This window comes from Misgurnus anguillicaudatus, chromosome 22 (genome assembly GCF_027580225.2).
Source record: "Misgurnus anguillicaudatus chromosome 22, ASM2758022v2, whole genome shotgun sequence".
Classification (NCBI taxonomy): Eukaryota; Metazoa; Chordata; class Actinopteri; order Cypriniformes; family Cobitidae; genus Misgurnus; species Misgurnus anguillicaudatus.
In genome coordinates, this window is record NC_073358.2 from 41,443,726 (window position 1) to 41,460,784 (window position 17,059).

The 17,059-nt window shown below is 37.8% G+C and overlaps 2 protein-coding genes across 46 annotated transcripts in view; both read left to right on the forward strand.

Annotated features, from left to right (window-relative positions):
• The window catches only part of LOC129439882 (protein transport protein Sec24C), a 34,521-nt gene extending 33,704 nt beyond the window's left edge, over positions 1-817 (forward strand). For all 3 annotated transcript variants that reach the window (XM_073860363.1, XM_073860364.1, XM_073860362.1), the window contains one exon: positions 115-817. In XM_073860363.1, coding sequence (XP_073716464.1) covers positions 115-255 — 141 coding nt within the window. In that variant the 3' untranslated portion in view covers positions 256-817. The remainder of the gene's footprint in view (positions 1-114) is intronic.
• Positions 818-1,673: 856 nt separating this feature from the next.
• Positions 1,674-17,059, forward strand: part of camk2b1 (calcium/calmodulin-dependent protein kinase (CaM kinase) II beta 1) — a 106,733-nt gene continuing 91,347 nt past the window's right edge. For 9 of the 43 annotated variants that reach the window (XM_055198773.2, XM_055198777.2, XM_055198774.2 and 6 more), the window contains exons 1-2: positions 1,682-1,975; positions 9,869-9,963. In XM_055198773.2, the coding sequence (XP_055054748.2) occupies positions 1,914-1,975; positions 9,869-9,963 (157 nt within the window). In that variant the 5' untranslated portion in view covers positions 1,682-1,913. Of the gene's footprint in view, positions 1,976-9,868; positions 9,964-17,059 lie in introns of all 43 variants that reach the window. The other 34 variants (XM_055198757.2, XM_055198743.2, XM_055198748.2 and 31 more) reach the window with 7 other exon arrangements.

The following is a 17,059-nucleotide window of genomic DNA, read 5'->3' on the forward strand; positions in this document are numbered from 1 at the left end:
AGAATTAGCAGTATTGGATAACGCTTTGGAGACCAAGTGTGGTGTTTAAACATTATGCATTGTATAATATATTGTCTCTTATCTCTTTCTTAATGTGTTTTGCTCAATGCACAGCTCAAAATGGTGAAGGAAGGTGACAGCTGTGATGAGTCTCTGCAGCACCTCCTGGTGGAGGACAAGAGTCCTAACGGTGGAGCCTCATATGCTGACTTTCTTTTTCACCTTCATGTTAATTCATTGCGTCTTATTGTGTAATGGTCTCTTATGCGGTTTGATTGGCTTTGTGGAGCTCTTTTTATAAAATCAGTCGCCCTGTAGACATACCAACCAGCAGCAAGATGTGAAAGGTTTTTTAATAAAAATGTACTTCTTGAATACTTCAAGACTTAAAAGATCAAAACGTAGTAGTTATAAATATAATAAACAGTTCAAGATCTCTACTGGGCGGCCGAAGAAAATGCCCAATTAGTCTTTAAATATACAAGGGCTCAAAATTCTTGCTAGTACTCCCATAAATGATCAATGATTTTCTGTTTTCAGTGTGTTTGGTTTTGAATATGGTTGAATATTTGTTTCTGAGTCATGAATTTTCTACTTTCAATATAATTTGTACGTTTGGGCATTGCTGACAGTGTGTGAATGTTTTAAGCAATAATAGTTTAATTGAATTCTGTCTCAGTATTAAAAGAGTGCTGATATTTTAATGGGCTCTTCACATTTGAATACACATTACAAATCTGCCATTTACTTAAAATTTCATTTGTATCATAAAAATATTTTAAGTCAAAATTGTGGAAATATTACAAATAAATAAAATAATATTAGCCTGCACCAGCATTCTTGACTCGCTGCTTTCCACCATGTTCATGTGAATGTATTCACCTCCTCCACACAGAATAGAGTCAAATGATAACAAGAATCACTTCTAATGAGTCATACCAACTCTAATTTGTATAATTGGAGGTAATGATGTTGACATTGGGCTCAAATACAAGAGGGTGTCCATAACCATTAGTTATCTAATGTCTGGAAAAAAAAAACATCCCAATAAGCAAGTAAGTCATCATCATAGTCAACCATTTGCTTAGAATATTTCATGCACAATTTTCCTTAAAAAATAATATACATATTATAAGATATCATATAGAAATTTAATTGATCGTTCAAGATAATGATTATGTTTAGTGCACGTTAAAGTAAAGAATATTTGGCAACATGGTCATGACCGCCTAATGAAAATTATGTTGTTTTTTTGTGCATAATTTACCCTGTAAAAATATAAAAAGATTCACTGTGGTATTATAACATTCTTAGATAGATTTATATTATTTAATGGCTGCTGGAATACTTCATTCTGATTGGTCAGTCGCGAGTATAGACTACTGTTGATATTGTAGTATACTAGTATTTATTATTCAATCCCTGATATATAAATATAAACCTACAACAGGCATTTTAAATGTATGCAAATATGCATATTATTTTGCTTTATTTTTTTTTACATTACCGTTGCTGTACACGAAACGACCATTACGTAAGACAGCTTGTCGAAATACAAATAGCCTCACGGTTTGTCCCTATTTGGAGTTACAATAACAGTAACCCGACTGCGCGTCCCACGCTATCCACACCGCACGCCGCCGATAGATGGGGCGCGCGAGTCAGCTGTCAGCTCGTACTCGCAGTTTATTTTGAAGGCAGGCAATTGGAGCACAGCGCGGGGGTGAGGACGCCTGCCGTCAGCGTACCCGCTGCACTACACACCATCAACCTGTCATTTCAAGGTATATCGGGCTGTTATTGAGCGCAGGATCGAGGCGAATATCCCGCACGTTTGCCGCACTTCGCCAACTTGCTGAAACCAGCACGGTTTTTTAATTCTCAAAGCGTGTCCGAGTCCGAGACGGGAAGACATGGCCACGACTACATGTACGCGCTTCACGGACGAGTATCAGCTGTACGAGGAGCTGGGCAAGGGAGTACATGGGAGGGACTGTACTATATGAAAAACAGACGTAGATTGCAGGGGTATTTGGGGGGAGGGCGAACGGACAGTAAACGTGAGGTGTGGTGTTGGTTGCACTGGCGGTGTTGCCCCGATAAACTGCCGTTACGGAGGGAGGAGATAGAGGCGCGCACACCCTAGTTAAAGACGCTGGCCACCACCAAAAGACCCTAAGATCTAAAAGAAAAACCTACTTTCACTCATATACAACAAATATTGGCCAGTGCAGCGTCTCTCAATTTAGTAAATGTGACTGCATTTGTGTGCAAATTTAGCGCAAGTTTACTGTTGACATTCTCATGTACTGTACGTAATGTGCTATCTAGTGTAAATGCATATAAATTACCTTAGGAACATTAGCCATTGATATGTTGAAGTAAAAGTGATTCAGTATAAATTGTTTTACCATATTTACCAATACCCATAATTTAAATGGTGAGATCATGGTAAATTGGTTGTTCCTATGGTTCTACTACACACCTATCTGCACAGATGTAGCCAAAATAACTTAAAACTGTTAAAATAGTGGCTTATTTTTGACTTTTTATTGTTTCCTTTCTTTAATTTTCTTAAGATTACTGTAGGCTCAGCTAGAAAAATTATTATAATGTCAAATAAAGTAGTTAATATGAGAAATTTTACAAAGTCAGTTGGAGCGCTGGGATGTAATATTGAGGATATATACATTTCCCCTTTCAATCAGGTATAACAAAAATACTGAGCAAATGGTTGGATGCGAGGATGTGGAGAGGAGAGAGGATTTGCATGACGTGACTCAGTCTATGTAGTGATGCTTTGGCACGTCTTAAGGGTCAACAGGGCAGGAGGATTTAATGAGGGTCTGGTCACCCCTCAGTCCTGTGGTATATATTGCTGTTGCATAAACGGGCATATGGTGGATAGATTGTTTGTAAGCACCTTTAGTGTGTTTTACTGAAAATACTTTCAGAAAAATGCATTGTTGCTTGTGATCTCAGGAATAGTTTGTGACCTGTGTATGTTTGGGTCTCTGCTTTTTACCCAGTAGCTCCAGTCATCCCAGCAATGCAGTGAGAGGTGGATAATATAGAGGAGCTGGAGTCTCAGTGTGTCACATGTGCAGCTCCTTTAAATCACTTTAATGGACGCTAAGGGCTTTAATGGTCTGACAAAAACAGGCTTCATTGATAAGCATCTTAATGGGGATTGTGGCTGGTTAAAGACCGCTTAGAGACCTTTGTGATTGGCCCTAATTTAAGAATCTTACCTTGGACTGAAATTATAGGCTCACTGCTAGTATGTACTTAAAGTTATAAAGGCAAATTGTGTAATTATTGTGCCACTTGTGACACCGAACAAATGCTGCGTCTGAAATTTCATACTGTGACAGAACGTACTGAATTAGCTGAAGTACATACCGCTTTATCGTTAAAATATAGTATGTGTGGTTGCAGTATTAAATTTATTACAGACACACTGCATCGGCAGTGACCAGTATGTTTTTTGACCTACGATTTAATCGAAACAACTGTGAACATAATTTAATATGTATTGTTTAACTAGTGCAATTAAATTGTGAGGAAAACATTTCTTGGTACCAAACCATCCAGTTTATAGAGATCTGGTGTTTTTATTATATAAATTTTTTTATTTGGTGGGTTCTCAGTTCCTGTGGCCTCACAAGATAGTAAAGTGTCCATCGATTGCACCTTAAAAATCTGTCCAGAAGTAGTAGGTCTTACAGGTACTTTTCGACTACATGATAGTAGGCGATTTCGGATGCAGCTATTGATGGTTTTCATGTTATTTCTTTTGTTTAGCCTAAATACTGAATAGTTCTTGTGCAATAAACACTCCTGGGCTATGCTTTTACATAATGCCGTCTAAGAAGAAAACCCATAAAAGAGGGGGGTTTTTTGCGCCTCTTTCCCCAGTGAGGGAAAACAATGGCAGTCGTCAATATACACTTGTGTTTACAGTGACCACTTCATCATAGGTAACCTCATTTAAACACTGGATTATATTAATTATTTGATTTATAGCCATAAATCATCATCTTTGCGTATATTTCCTACCTGGGTTGTTGTCTCGACTCACGAGTTGAGGCAACTACAGTTACACTAAGTGCTAAAGTTAGCTAACGAATTTTCTTATTAAAGGCGGGGTGCATGATCTCTGAAAGCCAGTGTTGATATTTGAAATCACCTAAACAAACACCCCCCTACCCCAATAGAATCTGGACTTTCTTTTGATAGACCCGCCCCACACATACACAACCCAGGTAACGATTGGAGACTGGGGTCTCTGCAGAACGAAAGGAGGTGTTTCCCAATTTTGGGGTGTTTTCAAACCGAAATAGGTGGTTTTCCACCTCTTTCTAACTGAAATAGGTGTTATAAAATAATGATGTATGGCTTTTCAGGGCTTCTGTACTTTTTTGATTGGATGTTTAAAAAGCCTAATTCCAGTTTGAAAATTGGGAAACGCCCCTTTTTTATTCCGCAGAGACCTATACCATAACGATTGGGTTAGTAGACATGCCCCTTACTGCTGATTGGCTACAAGTGTGTATTGGTACTTGCCTGAGTTTTCCAAAGTGTTTTTCAAAAATCATGCACCCCGCCTTTAAATGTGAAAGTGATATGAAAAGAGTGAAAATGCAATGTTTGCACCTTTATTAGATCATTTGTTTTACTAAGAGTATTAAACTTGTGTTCAGACTGAACTTTATTGTTTTTTCATTAATATGATTTATTTATTATAATACAATGCAATAATATTAATCTAATCCTGGCTGCAGTATAAGGCGTGGAAATGTTCACGAAATAAATGTAAAAACATTGCTAAAGTGGAGGTCTTGGAGGAATCTGGTGGGTTTTATTGACTATAAAATAGGGAATCCAGCGCTGTTTATAGATTGCAAGTGATGATGTAGTTTGTATTTATATCTTAGTTTTTCTTCTGTTGAGTGGTGATTTAAATTTTCGTGGCTTCCAATAGATAGAAAATTGACCTGCTTGTGTTGCCTCTGGAGTGCCCAATAAACTGCTGCTTTCTTGCCCTCCAACCCCCCTGGTGGATCACTTGACTGAAAAATATGGATTGCAAAAATATTGATAATCCCCAAAAAGATTTCTTCCATTGTTCATCTAACACAAAGATATTATTTTAGGCACGGATGCCGCATTGGTTCAACGCCTGCATGTGTTCTTTTCTATGCAATTTGGTAATTTTGCATGAATTGTGTTTTGGGGGCTTAGTTTACCTAAAAATTAAAATTCCGTCAACATTTACCCACACTTTGTTAAACACACAAAAAGATCTTTTGATAAATGATGGTAACCGGACACAGTTGATGGTGCCCAAAAATTTAATAGGTAAAACAAATACAATGGAAGTCAATGGGTAACGTCAACTATGGGCTTGCCCTCATTTATCAAAATATTTGTGTTCGACAGAATAAAGAAACTCATACAGGTTTAGAACAACATGAGAGAGAGAAAATGATGACAAAATATTCATTTTTGGGTGAACTGTCCCTTGAATAAGACAAACTTACTCCGTTATATTTTATTCATTTAATAAAAACCCAGTCGACTATATTATTAATAAAGGCCGCCAGAATTAGCTCTTGGTTTAGTGACAGCAGCCTCCACAGTTGAACACCACTCTAGCAGAAAGTCTGACAGCATGATCTAGGGATGTTTGAGATGAATAAGTAATCTGCTGTGTTTAAAGACCCCATGAAACACCATGGCCCAGTTTCACAGACTAGGTTTAGATTTAAAGGTTCGATTCTTTCTGTGTTTTTGAAGGTTTGATTGTGTTTACAGTGCGCAATATAACATGTGTTCATGTTTCATGTGTAAAAAAAGCTGTATTTTTCTCACAATTTACTTATCTGTATACCTCTGTTTTCACTCTCCTCAAAACGAGCTGACGTCTTCCTTGATCTATGAAGTCCCTTTTTCAGAAATACGTATCGAGTTCTGATTGTGTAGTTTGTTGTGTGTTTTGATTCGATAGCAGCTTAGTTTGCCGTTAGCTTAGTTGGCAACTGACGTATTCCTGTGGGCGGAGTTTAGTCAAAAAACTGTTCTACTGACGTCATTAAAGCAGGATGCTTTGAAAGGCTTTGAAAGCAGAATTCTGTTAAAAAAATATATCACCTGGCAGTGAACTTTGAGCTTTATCATTTAACAGGCAGGGCTCAAAATTAACTTTTTCATTTGGTAGCACTGGTGCTCCCAACTTTAAAGAGTTAGGAGCACCAGCAAAAATTTAGGCGCACCCATCCAAAAATTAAAAAGCACCACAACTACAATGTGTATGTTCATAGATTTATTTTATTAAAAGTAAAACACCACCACTGGGCTTTACACATCCTATTGCCAGCATTTAAAATTTGGCTTCTATTTTAAATCTTTTTTTTTTTTGCTGCATAGATTCCTAAAATAATACCCAAATGCTGTTGAAATAGTATAGCAGCAATAATAATTTAACAATTACAGGTAACATGATTAAGATTACAATAGAAAACCTAGCAAACACATAAAACACTGATTAATTGTGACATTACAAAAGTGACCTTAATATAGAAGGCTAATATATATTGGTATTGATAACTGCATTACCAGGATGCTATTACTACTAAATAGGCAATGTTCTAAAAAATACAACAAAAACATACCATCAGCATTGTCGTGTTCCACATCAACATGGACCACAAGGATGTTTGTGGGATGTCCATTAACCAGCGCATGCGCACATACACTATCAAACACTCTTTGACAGACAGGTCGGTGTCTCCCTAAATAATGAACACATTTGTCATGACACTTTTTTTGTTTTTGGCACTTTCGCCATGTTTAAGCAAGGTCTGGCACTTAAAATGTTTTGATACCGCAACCAACGCTGTTTTACAGAATTTACTGTAAACACAGTATGTTACATCGAGCCACTTTCATAGCGGAGACACTCAAAATCTTTAAGCCTCTCTCTCCGAAAGGTTTAACGTCAACTCGTCAAGTCTTATTTTCCGGTGATGGAGTCGCATTTGAATCCGGATTGTCATCATTAATAACAGTAGTAACATTGGCTGTAGTCGGCCCATTCTCGTCATGCTCGCGGTTCGTCTTCTTTTCACATTTTCGCGCTTCACGTACCAACGTAGCACGGCAACAAGGAATGATTGACGCTCATATTAGCCAATCTGAGGTCTTCATTGCGGTCCGCAAGAACTTAATGGTGAAATTTGATTGGTTATGTAACGTTGGAGAGAACACTGAACCTGGGACAGCAGCACGCAGCATCACAATCTAAATCAAGTCGCTCCACAACAAAATGGGCAGTCGCACAAATGCTCCCAAATATATTTTAAGGTCGCACAGATTAAATTTAGAAAAATAGTCGGAATTTCGAGCCCTGAACAGGTATTATTTATGCTATTATAGCAAGATTACACACTAACTAGGGTTTTAAAAAAAGGATCAGGAAGAACGTGACCTCAAAGCCAGAACTAAGCATGAAATTATGACATTTTAATAGCTTTTATAAATGTGATTACTGCATCTTGAGCCAAAACAATGGCACTTAAATATTTTAAGATATGTCAGGGAAAGTTGTTTTTAGTTAAAGGCGTTCTAAGCGAATCTGCGAGACGTTAGTTTTTGTTGACGTTGATTGTTTTCAAAGAGACGGAGCATAGCTAACTCCTCTCCCTCCCTTCCGTGCTTTCATGAACATGCCCAACCCCCACCCCCAAATCCTTCTTGTCGTTTATTGGCTGGAACACTTTGTTTTGTTTTGTGGTGCTAGGTTTGGCCACTGTGTTGTTATTGAAGTTTGTGGAGCCTGGGCTGTCTACAGAGATCGCGTTTTTTTATAGTTTGATCAGCGGACAGGCAGCAAGCAGATAGTGAGGAGATGTTTGCTGTATGTAACAAAAAATGTTTTATGGTCTTAAACGTGTGAATTCGCTTTAGAGCACCTTTAAAAACTTAAACAAACACGCCCCTACCACAATAGAATCTGGAACACCTTTTGATAGACCTGCCCCACACATATGGAACCCAGGCAACGATGTCGGTTAGTAGACACGCCCCTTACTGCTAATGGGCTACAAGTGTATTTTGGTACTCGGTTCGACTCACGTTTCCAAAGCATTTTTTAAAGGGGGGGTTTAATGGTATTTCAAGCATTCTGACTTATTAACACAGTTATAGAGTTGTTTCCTCATGCTAAACGTAGGCAAAGTGTCAAAACCGCAGTTGGGCGTGTTTCAGAGTATTTCTGTGCCGAATGTACTTCGCCAGGGTTCTTTCAAGTTTCGGCTAGTTTTTTTCGATTACGGTTCTAACTGACGTTTCAGGGGTTTTCGATACGTATCACTTCTTTATATGGGCTTCCGCCGGAAAACTTCCCCCGGAAAACCCCGCCCAGCCGTCAGTCAGCGGGAGATGCTAGAGCTGCTAACAGCTTATCACGCCACTCAGCTTTGTTTAATTTCAAAAGTCAACAATGGCACAAGAAGAAGTGTGTTTTTGGATGTAAGGAGAAGACATCCAGCCTTATGGAAACAATGGATATAGTTTATTATCCGGATTAGCAGCGGAGTTTTGCGTGTGTGTTTGATGCGGTGGATTTTCAGAACCGGGTCATGACGAGTTACACGTGGTAAGTAAGACTTCTGTCTTATGTTGGAAATAGGCGCGTGTATATTATATAAATGACACGAACATGTAGTGAATCATAAGTTAAAACAGTGTTGTATAGTGTTGCATGACTCGTACTCGATCCTCCTGCGGTAGTAACTCCTCCTTCTTAATTTTTTCGTACGTTATCGGAAAGATTCGGTAAAGCTAATCTTTCTTTTATAAATCTGATTAAACTAAAGACTCTTCAGAGATATAAAAGATGTCATACTACTCTATAGGTACTCCAGATTAACATCAGAAATGCAGAAACAGCGTGTGTTACGTGAGCTTTAAAAACCATGCACCCCGCCTTTAAGACAGCTCAAATATGCGTTTTAGTGGTGGACTTCATACGGAGCTGCACGGACCGGGAGAGAGCGCAGGTCGGTCATCTAGACAACACTGCCGGAAAGTCAAATACACTTATTTGCGTGTTGGGGCTTTTTTGAATAAGAAGCTTATATTTATGTCTTAAATGTTTTTAAGTGGTTTTGCAAACATGCAGTTGGTGCATATTTCCGCAATTGGACGCATATCAATCTTGAATGACGTAAAAGTTGGATGATTTCCGATATGACTGTTCAGACTGGTGTCGCATTGCAAAACATCTGACCTGTATTTGATTTAGAGCCACATTTTGGAAGTGAGCCACATTTAGAGCCACATTTGAACGATCAGATTCCATGTGGTTTGTGCTGTTCACACTGCCATGCAAAGAGATGGGTCACATATGAGCAAAAAATCTGATTTTGACAACCGTCTGAACGTAGTCTAATAGATTTTAAGCCACTTAGATGCAAGGGTGCTGACAAAATACATTTTTAGCAATAAATATACAGACCAGAAGTATTGATGGCTCACACAGGAATCATGCATTTTGTCCAATAAATGCTGTTTAGAGTACAAAAAATGTCCTTCACCCTAAAACATTAAAGGAAATGTTTTGGCACAATAAAAAGGGGTTTTCTTTAAGCTACTTAATGGGAAATTTTATGTGTGGGCTGTCATCAGACTTTCTTGGCTTATTTTTAATCCCTTATGAAGGTATAAAAACAACAGCAATCATCATCAAAAGCAGTGTGACTAATGTTTTGTCTTATAGCAGAAACCATAATGCAATGTAACACAAATAAGCTTGTTAATGTTTACGTGAAAACATAAAATCAAAACTGTTTTGTTTGTTTTGTAGGGGAGCATTTTCAGTAGTGCGACGATGTGTGAAGTTGAGCACGGGTCAAGAATACGCTGCCAAAATCATCAACACCAAAAAACTGTCCGCGAGAGGTAAGTCTGTTTCTTTGACTTTAAATCTCAAAACAATGTTATTGCTAAGATGCCTTTATCAAAACATGCTGGAAAGGTACTACAGGGCGCTTGTGGTTTAAAATGGTAACACTTTAGAATTTGGATATGTACTGTGCGGAACGATATCCATTTTTATAGTGTAGTGTTCATATGGTATTCCAAGGTATTTCCACCAATACCATGGTACTATGACTAAAAGTAACATTTTATATTAAATAATTATTTGTAAATAAAGCAAAATCATTACTTTATAATAATATTATATTATATTATATTATATTATTTTAATAATAACATTATTATAATATAATAATATTATATTATATTATAATATTATAATAATAACAGTATTATCATAAATGTGTTTTACCTGTTTGTTTGTGTGTGTGTTCTGTTTAATATTATGTTGTATGTTTTGCACTTAAATATAATTTTTTTGTATTATTATTATTATTTTTAAATGCTCTAACACAAAGTAATGATTTTAGGGCCAAGGTCTGACTTACAACCTTACAGTAACTGTGTATGCACAGAGCCAGCGACAGCTATAAACAGCTATAAACGAAAGAGTAAACGTCCTCTCAGTAAATGAAGAAAGATGACGTAAACACTGCTTCACTCTCATTGGTTGTCGCTCCAAAAAGTCGCTCGTCATTGGCATAAAGTTGAACTGGTTGGGAATGTATCATCAAATATCATAAGCAAATTTTCTAACAATATACAGGGCTCCAGACTGCCACCAAAATTTGAAAGTGTGCCACTGAATTGTACATCCAGTCGCACATGTGCGACCAGTAAATTTGACAATTTTTTGTGATGTGACACTGAATTTAAAACAGCACATTGTACTTTCTGCATCTATCATCAAAGTATTTATTAGTAATAAAGTGTATTACTTAGTAGAAATGTGAATATTTGGTTAGCATGTTGATTTACGGTATGTGCCCCTACATTTTCTGGTTGCGCCCCTAAAATTTTCACTGTGCTCCTAGTGAAAAAAGTTAGTCAAGAGCTTTATTTACATTCTGTAAAATAAGAATATTAATATGCATATTTTCTTAATTGCCCTACAGAGGATTTGATCACTATTATATTGCTTTTTTGATATCTTTTTTATTTTTTTATTTGATATGCATAGTTGCTTAATACCGCTATGAATAGGCGAATTGTTTTTACGGTTAGTACATCCAATATACTTGTGTTTTGTAATAATAGCTTATGTTCCTTTATTCATACAGCTTTTTTAATCTTTGCTTTTTGTCTTTAAAGCTGCCTTTATACAATGTAATATGTGAAAACTGCTATAAAAATGAAGGTGAAACAAAAAACCTTGTTTAAAAAAACCTGAAATATGCTTTTAGCTATATTTAAATCTAACCACTGCCATGGTAACTGTCAATTCTCAAAGGCATATCCAAACATCATGGCAAATAGACAGACTACACCACTACAATGGCAGAAAACATCTTTCTTTTTACAGCATCCTGCTGTTGAGGGGTGTAAATCTTTTCACGCCCATCTGTCCACCCTTCTGAAACTCGAAGCCATCAGTTGCTTTGCCAACATGTCACCCTCATGTCCCTCATTGGCTATGTGGTCATTGTGGTGAGAATGTGTAATGTGGAGAATAAGCATCTGACATGTATTTGATTCCACACACTCCAAAAACCATTTTAAAATAGGCTCTGCTTGTGGACATGGACACATTGCTTACAGTGCATGCGTTGGTTTCAGTGTATTTTGATGTCAAAGGAAATTAAGCTGAGTTTGGGAGTGTTTTCGATAGAGAGAAATCAAAAAAAAATGTAGCCTTTTTTTTGTATTTTTCATGTACATTTTCCTAATTCCTAATACATTTCCTTACAAAAAAACAATACTGGTGTGCATCTTGGGACAAAACAATAGTACTGATATATGTTAAGATATGTCAGTGCAAGGTGTTTTTAAATTAAGACCTCTCAAACTTGATTCAGATTCGAGCCAATAACTTTATTAATCGTGCACTTTTTGGTTTAACTACTTTGCACATCGTTTACATTGATGGACTGCTACATGACACACTGCAATACAGGTAATTTTTGATATTGGATCTGTGTGGCACTTTAAGACCAGTTAAGCCTGTTAGCAAGCAAATAAACATCTTTATGTACTTTCCATGAAATCATAATCTGTACATCACTGTAAAAAACACAGAATGTTAAAAACCTAAAAAAAACCCCCACTTCATTCATTCGTATCATTCATTCATTCAATGTTATTTAAACATTTACAAAATTAGAGATCGGTATCAAAATCAGCCCATTTGATTGTAAAAAAACCCCGGCAATTGGTATCGTGATTGTTAAAAAGAAAAACGTCAATTGGAATCATGATTGTAAAAAAAGGCAATTGGAATCGTGATTGGAAAAAAAACCTTGACTATTGGAATCGCGATTGTAAAAAAAAAAAAAATTGTAAACGTGATTGTAAACCCTGCCCCCCCCCGGCAATTGTAGTTGTAAAAAAAAAACGTTTACAATCTTTTGGAAAAGATTTTTCCATTTTTAAATGCTAAAATTGGGTCTCCAGAGATCTATCAACCTAGAAAATGTAAACAAAAACCCAGTAACTTAGTTTTGTAAACCATTCTCTGTAAGCATGTGAAAAAATAGATCTTTGCTATTTGCATTTAAAAGGACACACTCCAAAATAGCAATTTTTTGCTCACACCTAAAAAGTGGCAATTTAAACATGCTATAATAAATTATCTAGATTGTGTTTTGATAGTGATGGGAAGACCGACTATGCCGAGTCCGAGTCAAGACATAGTCTTTGAAGGGTCGAGACCGAGTCCGTTGGTTTTCAAATAGAGTCAAGTCCGGGTCAAGACCGAGTCTTTGTGGAAGCAAGTCCGAGTCGAGTCACTTTTCATATTCATGATTTAATATCACAGCAGTTAATAATCAACAGTTAGGCCTACAAACTAAGCTAGATTGGGAATTGTTTAGAGGAGCAGTCTTAACGTCTTAATATGGACTATTTGATCACGTGGCCTGTAAAAGGGTCTATTTTTTTAATTAATAAACGGCTCTGATGGCAGTATCTTTGCATTGTAAACATAAAAAATTGCGTTGGTCTCGACGACTCTGTCTGAAATTACGAGTTCTTCTCCTCTCACTATGGTCGAGACGAGTTCGAGAAAGCAGAAATCGATCCGAGACAAGACTCGAGTACTACATCACTATATTTTAAGCTAGAACTTCTCATACATACTCTGGGGACACCAAAGATTTATTTGACAAAGTCTTTAAAAAAACAAAAAATAAACCATCACAGAATATTGCTTACAGTGTTACACACATTAGGGCACTGTGGCGGGGTCATGCAGAAAACAGTCTTAGATTAGACGTGACTGTCATTTGGCTGAGAGTTGGTCTGAGGAGAGAGATCTATCAAGGGGTTAGAAGGAGGTTTGGCATAAGAGAGGGAACGTGACCTAGATATAGAGAAAGAAAATGAGTGGGAGAGAAAGAGGGAGAGAGAAGGAATCATCATGAACGACTGGAAGTGAAAGAGAGAGAGACAGATAAAGGAAGGTCTGACAGTGAAGGCACCTTTGGCACTTGGCAGCTGTGCTGTGTTTGAGAGAGAGAGAGTAAGAGAGGGAGAGAACGAGCATAGTTACATGCCTGAAGCACAAGACTCTCATCTGACCCAGAGAGGTCATGACCCTAGCAAAACATACACATAAGATTATAAATTATTTGGAAGGGCTGGCCATATTTTGATATTCACACTATATTTGCAGTGATTCCTATTAGTTGTGCAATAATTGTGCAATTATGAATGATTCATCATCACTTATAAATGTGGCTTTTTTATACAGTATTTAAGAAGTTATAGTTCTTACATTTAAAATCTTTAAATCGTCTTAGCAACAATGCCAACCATTGCTTTGGTTGAAGCAATGAGACTTCACAGAGCAAATGCATAAATGTCGAGATGTACAAAATATTTCCTCAAAAAAACATGATGCACAAAACCATTGAAACGTTATATTCTTACAACATGGCAGTTCAGTCAAACTAATTCTCATCTTGATTTTGACTAACTTGCGTGCCGTGATTTTCACTCTGAAAGAAAATACTTGATCTTGAAATGTTTAACAGGTTTGTACTGAAACTAATGTCTTTAAAGAAAAACGTATGTGGTGAACTCATTAGCTTGATTAGAGGCACATAGTTGAATTAATACGCCTTATTCAGTCCGGCCATGTTGATTCCAAATCGAGGCTGTGAGAGATGGGCGTCCATTCTTACAACTTTGGAAATGAGTGATTCGCCAACAGGCTAACAACAAAACAGATTGTACACATTGCGCTGCTCTTATCTCAAAATGTCCATTTTCATGTGAACAATCCACGATTTCTAAGGTTCTTTGTCCTGTGGAAATATGTAAAATTATGTATTTTCTGTGTTTTGATGGCTGAATGACCAACATCCTGGTACAAAAAAAAATAGGTTTAAAGCACATACTCTGGACATCCATCCCTCACAGCCTCGTTTTGGAATCAAGGGTCCCGTACACACTGCATATTAATTTGGTTGTCACTTCACCTTTTAATGCTTAATCCTGTTCTGTACAAACACAGTTCAGTAATATACGGGACTGACAACCGCATTCTACAACCGAATTAACTCCTGCAAAATGCAGGTAGTGACAACCGCATTTACAGAAACTCTGCATAGTAAGTACATAACCGAACTGAACAACTAGTAGTTAATAAAGTGTTTAAACGTGCATCATGGACATGCAGGTCTCTCTTCTGAGAGATGCCTAGAGGAGGAAAAGACTTCTGAATTTGCGGTGCAGAAAATGACAGAGGCACGAGTGTTTGCTTACTAGTGTTGCCAGATCTTGCACGAAAAAATAGCAAACAAGAAAAATCCAACAATACACTGAAATAAATCCAAATGCTTTACCTCAAAGATCAAAATATTGGGACCGGCACCTTCACACTTTAATAACACCAAAAACTTGATCGCTTCATGAGACAAAAGCCATAAACCGTTAAGCGCCAAAACGATATGTACGTACAAAACAGCCTCAAAAATGTGTACAATATGCAACACCAAGATGGAGTTTTTTTGCAAAACATAACGCTGTTAAATTATTTTGGTCAAAGCTGTGAGTGACGCGAGATGGCAGAACGTTGCTATGGTTATCTCTGTGTCAATCATCACATTTTTGAGTATTGTTCCATACAGATATGTAACGAACATTTAGGGGATTCACTCCCGCATTTAAATGCGGTTGTCACTCCGAAAGTTTGCAGTGTGTACGAGGCCAATATGGCAGCAGGCTGAAAAGGGGCTCATTATACTTTTGAAAAGGTCCTAAAGCCTAGCCCCGATGCATCAGTTTTCATATATACTTCTGCGTTTGCAATTACACATACAGACCGCTAGTATGCAATATGCATGTAACCCACAGTAGCAGTGTACCAGCCTAATGCTGCGTTCAGACCAGACCAGTTCAGTCAAGCGCAAGTGATTTTTAATGTTAAGTCAATGTGAAGACGCGTTGACGCACGTCTGTAGGTCTGGAGGCGCAAATGGGGCATTTCGCGTGGCGTGGTACACGCGATTCCACCTCATTCGCGCGTCCCCACAGGAAAGTTTGAAAAAATTTGAACTTTGGCGGAAAAACGCACTGCTTTAACCAATCAGGAGCTTGCTCTAGTAGTGACGTGATTACAGAAAGCAAGCAGAATCGCAGAAGCCCCTCCCATGCCGCGAATTTCCGCGTGAATGTCTCGATAACTAGAATTTCATGTGCGACTTTCACGCGTGAATGAAGCGAGTAAACTCAAATGTTCAAGCGGCAAACTCGATGCGGTAGATGCGAATTTGACTCCTCAAACAAGGTTTGTGTGAATCCACAGTAAGAAGCAGCAGCTTGGCCAGTAAACCCACAAACAAAGAAGAAGAAGCAGCTTGTTGTGTGTGACCAGCAATGATGGAGGTAAATAGGCAGTGACATTTTTTGCAGTTTGAGTTAAATCGCTCTTCACCTTGGTCCATCTTTGTTCTAACCGTCTTAAGCCGCATTCAGACAGGCAGTGATATTATCGCTGTGTGTCGCCCGTCTCTTTCAATGAAGCGTTTCTAAATCTGCTTGTCATAAACAAATGAAGAATCCATGCCAGTAACTGACGAGAGAAGGATGACGTGAACTCCACTGCTTCGTTCTCATTGGTAGTCGCTCCCGAAATTTGCTTGACATTTGCATAAAGTAAAACCTTTCTTAACTTTCTCGCTTCGCTGGACACGCCCATACGGTCGCCAACAGTCACTTTCGCTCGTGTCGCCGGAAGTCGCCCGGTTTCCATTGAAATGAATGAGATCGCGTCACTCTGCTACTGCTGGTCGCTGACTGTCTGATGGGGCGTTAAGCAGAAATACCTATGAAGATTTTTTTACCTGACGGGAGGGGTTCTAGTGTACCAATCACAGTGCTTGTGGTCCGGGTAGAACATTTTGGTGAGGTTTGCGTCATGCTACGCACAGCCTACGGATAACCTATGGCTTAAAACCTTCACACAGCTATAAATTACACTTAAGGCGTATAGCCCCTGTAACACAGTAATCCCAGTAAATTACTGTAAAATTACCAGAATGACTTTCATGGTGAATGCATTTGCTGTACACACTTGCAGTCCTGTTTTTTTATTGTAAAACTTCATTCACACCATCAGAAAATACTGGTCAACTCTTCAGAAATGTATATGCATTGTTGTTAGATGAAAAGCGCTACTATCTTGAGAATATGGAAATCTCTATATTTTTCTATATATTTGAGTAACAGGTATAAGGGGATGATTGCACAAAATGTTTTTTTTTGCTCTTAAAAACATTGGACGCTACACAATAGTACCCAACTGTTAAGGCGCAGTGCTGATTCTGTAAATGTATAGAAGGCAGAGTCTCCAGTGCGGTTAAAAGATGTCCATCAAGCTTATGTTTAAATGGAAAAACTATTAAAATTGTGTCATCTTCTCCATCAGAGCTTTATGTTTGGCCCAACGCAGACAACT